The 11,043-nt window shown below is 43.7% G+C and overlaps 1 protein-coding gene across 1 annotated transcript; it reads right to left on the reverse strand.

Annotated features, from left to right (window-relative positions):
- Window positions 1–9,426: 9,426 nt before the first annotated feature.
- LOC306733062 (gap junction delta-3 protein-like) lies at window positions 9,427–10,794 on the reverse strand (the record flags this gene model as incomplete). Its single annotated transcript, XM_079214251.1, has 1 exon — window positions 9,427–10,794. The coding sequence occupies one exon, from the start codon at window positions 10,792–10,794 to the stop codon at window positions 9,931–9,933; it is 864 nt and encodes a 287-aa protein (XP_079070377.1). The 3' UTR covers window positions 9,427–9,930.
- Window positions 10,795–11,043: the final 249 nt, after the last annotated feature.

Below are 11,043 nucleotides of genomic sequence, written 5' to 3' on the forward strand. Positions count from 1 at the left end.
ACACTAGTATGTAGATGCACACGCATACTGTACATGCCGACCTATTAATCCCCACGCACATTCATTCACACAGTGGATTCACGTTTCCATCCAGGCTGTATAATGTCATGACCAGGCTCAGACTCAGTGGTTTCTGTTCATGCACAGATCCGTTTTCTTTCTGTTCCTGGCATTTTAGCTTATTTTCTTAAATTTTTGTCTTCTATGTCTCTCACCCAGTCACCCTCTCTCTCTTGTTTTTTTGCGCTAAGCACTCAAAGTGTGTCCCCAGAGGACTCCAGCTTCATGGGAGGCCTGTCACACTAATAGATTTCACCTTCACTCATTTTCTCCCTCGCTGTCAATCCCTCTCTCACCCTCTTTCTCATCTGCTGCCCATTACGGGCACGAGTGTCTGCTCACCGCAAGCTGCAGGAGCCAAATGTAGAGGGAATTCAATTTCTGTTGCTTTTTTTTCTCTCTCCATCTATTCCAGAGGCAAACACGTTAACATAGATTCCTTCATTTCTCTAGCCAACCACACTTTTCTGAAAGGCTGCTGCCCCTGGTACAAAAGATGGTGTTAGTGCAGCACATGCCGCCCCTCCTCAGGTTTTATGTGCATGCAAAGATTTTGAAAAGTTGATAAAGAAAACGAAGGAAAGCTACTTCCTGTCTTTCACTCTGCCCAGTCCACTGCAATGGATTACAATGTGTAATGTACCGAAGAGCCGGTCTTCAAAAGATTTATTATTTCATGATAATAATTGATAATCTTCCATAATTGCTGTATTATTTCATCAATGATATACATTTTGTTGCAACATGAAATATGTTACAAGGTGTTTCTCTAGAATCTATTGACAACAACCTCACCTATCGCTCTTTGTCCCCCTCCTCCTCCTCTTCCTCCTCCTGCTTCCCCTTTGCTCCGTCTTGCTCATCCCACATGTCACATCACATTTCCCAGACAGCCCTAGGAAAAGGGCAGATTCCTTATGAATTGATGTGGGTCGCTTACAATAGCATGGCCATGGCAAGGACAGGCCCTCACACACACATACATACACACACACACACACACACACACACACACACACACACACACACACACACACACACACACACACACACACACACACTGACACATAAAGGTGAACCGCGGGGGTGATGTGACACTGTGTACACACATTGTCCTTCACCTGTCACCTGCTTTCATCAGGTGTGCACAGTCTCTGAACCGCAGCTTCAGTGTCCGCGTCCAACATATTTGTTCATTCATAAATGTGCACACAAAACATATTTAACGTCAATACAAATGAAACAATTCCTGGCCTTTGTCACACTTTCTCTGACAGAGCTATGGCAACAGTGCTGCATTACGCCACACAGAGTGCCTCAGTAGTTCTGAAAGGGCGGCTCACCCGACCAGCCCCGATCCCTCCGGCGGTAACCTGAGAACAAGCTGGACAATGACGACACCTATTGGTGAATATAAGACAGTGTTCTGCAATAGGAGCTGTTACAGAGAATATATGAGGAGAATAACCAGTGATATTGAGTGCATACATCATCCACTGACAGTAAATTCACAGAGGAAAATTGACATTAGCTCATAAACATCTATCACAGGCCTGTGTATTCGGCAGCACACATCTGAGTGTGGAATGCACGGCTGATGAATCAGATGCAATGGAGCATGACGGGGGCTACGTTATAGTTTCTGTGTTTTATATTAGCGCTCCACAGTTTTCACACACACTCTCGCTCTGCCCCCTCTCTCTGTCATCTACTTTCCCAAGGTGCTTCTTCGTGACTCCCGTTACTCCTGATTTATTCCTGTTCCCCACCGCAGTCTTTTATATGTCCAGTTAAGCAATTCTCTTCTCTAATTGGTTAATGTAGGGCACAGGGGTTTGGTGTACAGGGAAATCCCAGGAGCCTCTGAGGCCAGCTTCATGCCCACTAGGCTGGAAGGGAGCCAGAATGTATCCCCCCCCCCCCCCCCCCCCCACACACACACACACACCTCCACTGGACTGGAGAAGATCCAATATGGATGCCTCCGGGGCTGTACTGCTGTGAAACTTACACTACTGTAGATAAAATCTGATGGAAAGGAGCTTTGCATCCATCAATGCTCACACTTTATACATTTAAAATGATTGATGTTAGGAAAATTTCACATCACATGCTTTTTAAATGGTTCAAACTGTCAACTTTAAACTACTTTAAAATCCGAATATGACTTGATAATCTGTGACTAAGACAAATAAACCATTTTACATCAATAATGCATCAAGCCCCTATCCATCAGCTCACATAACAAATTCCAAGACAGAAATTGCAGCATCATATCAAACTGCCAGCCCCTTTCAGCGCTTGAGAAAAACGCTCTGTGGAAAGATTTAGCAATTTTTAGAGACAGTCTTGAAGCTCAGTGATCCACAATGCTTCTGCATGCAGCCATCTCCCTGAGGATAGAGGAAAAACACAGGATGGAGAGAGGGGAGGAGAGATGCAGGGGGAGGAGGAAAGGGGGGGAGAAAGTGCACGCAAACCCAAAGAGAGGAGAGGTGAGAGGGAGAGTGATGCAGAAAGAAAATGTAGACAGGGTGTTCAGTCTTAATATAGATTATTCTGTATAAAAGGTCAAAACGGTGAGGAGAGGGAGTATTGCTGTCCCTTCTGTGGCCTTTATATTCCCTTTCCTTCTCTCACAGCCTCTCATATTTATCAGTGGTGGAAACATACCCCATAACAAGTAAAGTATGTCAAAATATTACGTATTGGCAGGAAGTATAAAATCACTAATGAGTAGAACTGCTAATAAATATCTAAAAACAAAAGTAGTTTTTAATGTCAATTTTTGACCTGGAAAATAACAAAGTGCAGCTGTTAAATTGATGCAGTGGAGTAAAAAAGCACATATTTCCCTCTGAAATGTAGTGGAGTAGCATTAAATGAAAATACAATAAAATTGTAAATGCACTGTGATAAATTAAACTAACATGGTACTTACACATTAATGCATCAGTATAAACAATCCAATCACATAATACGTAATAGCATAACAGTCAGAGACAAGAGTATTTTTTTAATTTTTACTTGTAATAGAGTATTTGTACATTGCACTGATATTGCTGCATGATAAATGTGTACACAGGACATATTGTGATACAAGGATTTTATACCAAATGAAGTTGTTGGCACCATTTCATTGTGTAAACCATCTTTCGAACTTCATAAATGAAAATATTCCTTGTTTCTCAACTGTCCAATTTATATATAATGGCCATGCTGAATTCATCATTTTTACAATGAAGAGTATTGAACAGTAGCAAAAAGAACTGAGTGCTCTGTTATCTCAAAGACATTACGTTCACATTGAGATGTTATTTATTCAGAATGAAGGACATGAGAAACAGACATTATATACCTTTTATGAAAAGATACTGAAACACAGCATTCGTGCAGCCCTCATCATGTCACCTTGGGAGTGAATAGGAGGGATCTTGTCTTTTGTCTTTTTTGCGTTTATGTCTTGTTGCTTGTTCATCAGTATTGAAAAGCACACAGCAGCCCTCTCCTCGCTCAACAAGTAAAGCAGAAATGTCCCTGAGCAAGGCACTGACTCAAATGCTCCAGTGAAGCTGCTTAGTAGCCAGAGATCATGTTTATATCCAGCAGCATCCAGGCGTGAAAACGTGTAATGGTATGAATATGTGAAGCAAGGTGTTGCATGAAAAGTCAACTTTCCCCGAATACTGTAGCTGAAGGTTATAGAAAGGTGTCTTCTTGAGCTTTGACACCAGGATGCTGGGATGAGAAGATAGCGGCATTTACATTTCTCCTTGTCATACCAGCTTGAACTCCCCCGCTGTGAAGGAACAGAGGTCAGAGTTCAAACTGTTGACAACCACAAATGTCAAATGACTCGTCCCCTACTGTGACTGTCACCTTGGTTCATCATTTGGGATGCCATAGATATTGGAAGTGGAGAGTGAAAGCAAAGTAGCGGGGGGAAAGACCTCACCTCGCGAAGCTGGGCGGATGAACATATGAAAATGTGGCGTATTGGGATATTGCATAATATGTCCCGTTTGATACTATGTCACTTGATACTATGTCACTTACTGATGCGTATTAGAACCCCGCGTAATGCTGCTGGTAAGCAGACAACCGGGGGAAGAGTTTTTTGGGGTGAAATAAAGGGGGAGGGAGAACGTGGAGGCTTATGTTGCTGTCTCCGAGCAGAAGACGTGGAGTGACTGAGGTAGACAGCCAATGGGGTGTGGCGGAGTGAGTGAAGGATGGGGGAGGGGATAATGGCGGCTGTGGCGGGTGAAGTTGGTGTGTGTGACTGTGGGTGGGCGAGAGCGCGGTCGGTACTGGTATTTCTACCCTGTCACATCGTGTTAGTGTGCAGCCGAGCACGACTGCTGAGCGCACCACTTTGGACAGCTCTGCACACACGGGGGGGAACCACACACACACACACACACACATATACACACACACACACACACACACACACACACACACACACACACACAGGTTTAGATTCACAAGGACACACAGTACTCACACTTGAGTGCACACACACACAGTAATCTCCCACGAGGGCCGTAAGGACATCCAAAACAAGTGAGCACCGTTGGAGGTTTGACAGAAACCAGGGAGAGTGTTCTCAATCTCCCAACTTTACTTCCACCCATCCATCCATTTATCCATCATTACAGCACTCCGTGCATGCTATCGGCCGTTTGTGGATACAGTCGATCACATAGGAATATTGATTTTCTTTATCTATTATTACAAAACTGTGTACTCTAATGAAAGAAGAAAAAAAAATGGGAAAAGGATAAATCAGAACCACATGACGTCTGCCGGTCCCAAAACACAGTGTTTTAATGTTGGGGAAATATTGCAACCTGATGTTCTTGGCTCTGCGCTTCAGTAAATCAGGCAATATCTTGTTTTGGAAAGAAGCTCTTCAAACCCAGATGTCCAGACTGCACAAAGCTGCAAATGAACCATAACAATTTACTTTACCGCCGTCAAACACATTGCCGCACTTGGCGAGGAGAGCAGCCAAGAAGCATCATCGTCATCAAACAAAGCTATTGTGTCAGCGGTGGCAGAGCAATCAGCTCATCCACTCTCTAGGCACTATATGCAACATGGTTAAGTGGCCCAAGCCCAGGGGCTTTTACGCAATATTTTCCTTGAGAAGAAGGGGTGAGACGGTACACCATTCACATTGCGCCCCCACCTGGCAGGGGAAACGGGAAGAAGTGAAGAAAGCAGTTGGAGGGAGAGATGAGAGGGAGGGAAGAATAGAGGCAGCAAGAATATTTCACTGTAAATACTGTGTTCACACTGTGCACCCTGTGGCAAGGGAAAGCGAGAAGGGGGGATACATATGGAAGGGTGAGGAGGAGGAGGAGGAGGAGGAGGAGGAGAAGATAGAGTGGTGAGGTGTGATGTGCGGTGACCCAAGCTCTTCGGTGATGCCATAAACTTGGAGGCACGCTTCAGCGGCTTTGAGCCAGGACAGAGATGTAAGCTGTCCTTGGCCACCGGCTCTGTGGCCGACCAGAGGTCAGCCAGCACACACAGAGATGCATAGAGCGCTTTCAGCTCTACTGAAGGTCATGAAGGTCACGGCTACATAAATGAGCTCGGATATGTATATGTAGCGCAGTAGTACACTTCTGTTCACATATAAAACATTCAAACAGGTTTGTATGTTATCACTAGAGGGGCACAGTGACACCAACAGCTGGAATGTTACGACGACTTTATTCAAGCTCTGGAGCATTTCAGCAGCAACAATAACCCTTATTTTGTATTTGGCCGACACCAGCGTCCTTTTACTTAAAGGAGGAGTTCAACATTTGGGAAATGCGCTTATTCTCTTTCTTGTCGAGAACAAGACATCAATACCCCTCTCGTGTCCGTGCGGTAAATGCAAGGCCAGCAGCCAGTTGGCTTAGCTTAGCATAAAGACCGGAAACAGGGGGAAACGGCTGGCCTGTTGCGATTCAGTGGATGAGGACAGGACGCAAATGCAGACAGCTTCAGTTCAGTGATTACTGAAGGAATATACAGTATCAAGCTTACTGGCGGGTTCAGGCGGACAGGCAGGTCCAGGTCAAAGGGGCGGAGTGACAGAAGCTCCAGAGCAACAACGCAAGAAACCGCCACACACAACAATACAAAAATCTGCATGGCAACTATGACGTTATGAAGTGTAAGGTGCAGGGCTGATGAGGAGTGGCAACAGGTGTGTTGATTGGTAGGGGAGTCAGGTGATGGGGAAAGGAGGGAATGTCCGTGGGCGTCTGATGGATGGATGAAAAATGGCAGCGAAGGGGCCCGTGGAGGGAACGTGGACAAAGCTTCAGAATGTTCCACAGCCTGGCTTTGTCCAAAGGTAACGCAATCTGCCTGCCATCACATCTTATGCTCACTAAACGATAGACATATATTAAGCTAATGTGATAGGCAGCTGTTTTGTAGCTTCATATTTATTGTCCAATATTCACTCTCTTTTTGCTGTGTTTTTGGTCTCTTTTGGGAAATATCTGTCTCTCAAGCTGCTTCATGCACTGCTAGGTTCACAAGCTAGTTGCTAACCGTGTCTAGCTACACTATAGGATGAAATCATTGGGTGTTTTTTTAGGTCTTTGGGCAAAATATAATGAAGCTGCCATGTTTCGTGTGCATGTCTGCAGCTGATGGGTGCTCAAAGGTTAAAGGAGACACACACAATGCAATACAACATGGGGCCCACAGCTCAATTTTGACTGGTCAGGGTTCATTCGGCCCTGACTCCAGGTAAACACACCAACACATCCAGCCACAAGGAAGGATTGTAGGTACAAGGAAGTAGATGTTGTCTTCTGATCGCTGGAATGCAGGGTAACAAAGCATGGACCATGCCAAGTAGTTTCCTATTAAAAAAACTACTGATATGTGTACTTTCATACTTAGGACAGCTTCAGTAAAAGAGTACGTAATGTGGTACTGATTGTCAACAGTCAGTTGGTACACTTTCAATTCATTCTAAAGATATAATATTATACGTTTATTTAACCATTTTTTTTTACAATTTAGTTTCAGGATCAGGTCAGCTGATGCATAAATATATATTGACTTTTAACTGAAATGCTAATGACATGAAAACAATATATATTTTATATATATATATATATATATATATTTTTTTTATATATATATATATATATATATATATATATATATTATATACATCGTTTTCATGTCATTAACATTTTTAGTTCTTTGAAGGAAATTAATCTGGAAATCAACCACCTTTAACTATGTCACATAATTTAATGTTGTTTTTACTTTTGCTTACTTTTTTCCAGGAAATCTTCTTTCCAGAAGAGCCAGTGAAACAGGTTCTTTCAAACTTGCAGGGACTGGAATCAACATTACTGTATCGCAAGTTCCCAAAAGTCAAGCCAGTAAACAAAGGGCTTGATTTGTTTAGAACTGTGCCGCAAATAAACCAATCAAAGAGAAATGCAACTGAGTAAGCTGTTGCCTCTCTGTTTGGAGTGACGTCTCTTGAATTTTCCCTTGAAAAAGAAAGCTTCTTGTTAAGAATGGTGCCGACATGACTTCGCAGAACGGGAGATGCTCTGAGAGCTTGTGGAGGAGTCAGTCAGCTGCACTGAGCGGACTGGGGACACAGGTAGAGAGCAAAGGGAGCCCCTTAAGTGTCTCCTTCAAGGTGGAGAGAGAATGAAGGAGGAGACGAAGGAGGAAGGGGGTGGAGGGAGAGATGCAGAGAAAGATGTTATCACTTCCATCACCTCCTCCGTGTCAGTGTGAAGGGAGTCGCTGAAAACAGATGCCCTACATTTTCTTTGAGACAGACTCCAGCAGCGAGGCCTCCCCAGATTCAGAAAAGACAGGCTGAACTATGGAACAGGAAGGAAGAAGGAGACCGAAACAGGCATACTTCCACTCTGACAAGGCAGACATGAAAAGGTGGAGATGCGGGCAAACAAAAGGAAACAAGGAAAGTTTTGACTGTAATCCTCTTCCTTCCTTCCCTCTCCAGTGGTTATATAAAACACATCTAGAATTCTGTTCTATGCACATCAAAGAGCCTGCACCGCTCTGCAATCTGCATATATGATGCATCCCGGGAACAGCAGGAGGCGTGTGTGCGTGTGTGTGTGTGTGTGTGTGTGTGTGTGCGTGTGTTATTGGAGGAGTCTTTGAGTCAAAAATAAGCTTCTTTGGAGAGTATTTAGATTACTTTATGTTTACATGACAATCACATTTCCTTCATGTGAGAGTGATCTCACTGCAAATACAGCAGTAACCATTAAAAACAAAGAACTAACCTTCAATTGGCACGATGATATACATGAATTAACAACCGCGGTGTCATGCAGAGGTCTCGAGAAAGAAATCTTCTACTGGAAACTCAAGCGGATGCTGTCAGTTGTCAAATGTGGCTACAAATGAAGTCATCTTGCTGAAGAGAGCATGAGAAGTTTGTTTCTGTTTCAATGCTGCCACCTACTGTTGACACAAAAACTCTTAAAAGAAGGCGGAAGGGAAGATGATTTCCTTGACGCTGTTGTTATCAAAGCGTTTTCCCCAAATATTCTTCCAAAACATATTCCAGTAAATTAATTAGTGGAGTTTTTTTATGGATTTCCCATGTGATTTTTTTTTATTTCGCATTTTCATGTTTTGGTGCAGGCATTATGATGGTTTCCTCAGCAGATAACAGAAATGCATTTAGAAAATAAACTTATAACAGAGACAGAGATTAGTGTTTTGTTATTTTGTGCCGGTATCAAGAACTGAAGGTTGAAAATATTTCCTCCAGACATATTTAAACACACATTAAAATACTATTTTCTTTTTAAGCAAAAACTTGATCTGATAACAATAAGCAAAACACATTTGTAAGTGATGACATGAGGCAGGTTTCATGAGTGTCCAACACCAGTGATGAGTTAAGGACCATATCCTATTTTTGTGGTTAGGACACAATTAAGGGCAGAGTTATTTAAAAAAATGTAAATCCCATTTCAGGTGGGAGAATAAAATGGAATTGTCTACATGCAGAATAAAAGAAATGAACGAGTAGCTTCATGTTCAACATGCCACAAAGCTCTGATTCTGACGTGCAGTTTGACATTTTGCAACAACAATCAGAGAGAAACTGATTCCCAAATCATCTCATACTGTCGGGCATGTTTTGCACTCGACTTGAAGACGACCCATTTACAGTGCACTTAAAAAAGAAACATGATGAGCATACATATCTGCTATAGAAGTGCAAAGATAATGAAATGTGTAAACATTTATAATATTCAGTAAAAAAAGAAGAAAAAAAAAAGAGTAAAACATCTGAAAATGTCCTTGAACTCATCGAAAGATTCTGAAGTGCTGTTTTTGATTCGTTCCTACATGAGCGTGTGAGAACCCGGCTACCTGCTTCACCGTTTCCAGTGTTGGTGCTATGCCAGAAAATGGTTTCCATCAGTTATCTTCATCTATAGATTTTGACTTCACTGTCAAAAATCCCTGGAACAACACAATGTTCACCATTGTTCCGTTAAGAGGGGTCGTGGCACACGGGTGTCCAACCAGTTCTCCTTGAAACAAAGACCCAGTAAGTGTTAAACAAGTGAACCCCCCCTGAACTGTTTTTGGTCTGTAATGATTCATGAGACCAAACAAATCAACAATGTGCCAGCTTTATCTTTCTTTTGTCTGTGATCATTTCCTGATCTTATGACTGTCTCCCAAGCATTTCCTTCTGATGTCTGCAATCACGAAATCTCCTTTCCTCATTATTAGTGAAATACTTATAAATACTTAAAAGAGCATAGAGGGATTAGTAACATTGCTCTAACATTGAAATAGTTGATTGCTGTTTGAATGGCGGCCGCCTCACACCATGAATGTCCTGGTGCTCACATATTTGCTTCCCCTGGGCTTGTGGCCGATGCTGGAGACCTTCCTGCTCGCGCTGCTCCTCAGTGACCCGGCCTTCGGCCTCGCGCTGCAGGGTTCTGACATCGTCCTTCCTCGTGGCTTCTCCTTCGCCCCCTGCTCCACCTCATGCTTGATGTTGTGGAGGTTCTGGCCAACGCAAGAGCCCTCTGGGGTGGGGGGCGGCTGGCTGGAGCAGAACCACTTTAAGGAGCTGTAGAAAAGCTCGGCACAGCTGGAAATTGCTGATATCACGCCCACAGTGAAGTAGAAGCAGAGGAAGACAGTTTTTTCCGCAGGGCGGGAGGTGAAGCAGTCCACTGTGTAGGGGCAAGGAAAGCGGCTACAGGGGAACTGGGCCTCCACCTTGAACCCGTACAACATCCACTGGCCCACTAGAAAGACCAGTTCTGCCAATATGCGGAAGGCAACATTGACAATGTACAGCCTCCTTAAATGGTGCTCTTCTCTGTCGTCCTGGCTGCTACTTTGGCAGAATTTAGAGCGACCGCTCCTCTTGTTGTGGTGATGCATGACATACATGAAGAAAACCAGGGATGGTGTAGCAATGAGGACGATGTGAAACACCCAGAATCTGTACTGGGAGATGGGGATGGCCATGTCATAGCACACCTGTTTGCAGCCCGGCTGCAGGGTGTTGCAGGCAAACTCCGCTTGCTCGTCTTCAAACAGGTCACTTGCTACGATTCCCAGGATCAGTATCCGAAAGACGAGCATGAGTAAGAGCCAGAAACGACCAAGCATCGTCGAGTGGGCCTGCAGGCTTTCAAAGAGTTCACTGAGGAAGCCCCATTCGCCCATGATTGCAGCGCTGTCTTGGATATGGCTTCTTAGAAAATCTGGAGATCTATTCGCCTGTCCGTCTCTGCCTTCTCTGGTTCAAAAAGAAAAAAAACTAAAATGTATCTTATTGTCTATAATTAATTTCTCAGTGAGCCTAAACCGACCAATCTTCAGGTCAAAGGTCGGTCCCAGGTTTATGCGGCTACTCCAGTGGTGATGAGGGTTCCCGTTCCAAGGACCTGAAACCAAATATTAAACATTATCCCA

The sequence above is a fragment of the Taurulus bubalis genome (genome assembly GCF_910589615.1).
Source record: "Taurulus bubalis genome assembly, chromosome: 2".
In the NCBI taxonomy this organism is placed as follows: domain Eukaryota; kingdom Metazoa; phylum Chordata; class Actinopteri; order Perciformes; family Cottidae; genus Taurulus; species Taurulus bubalis.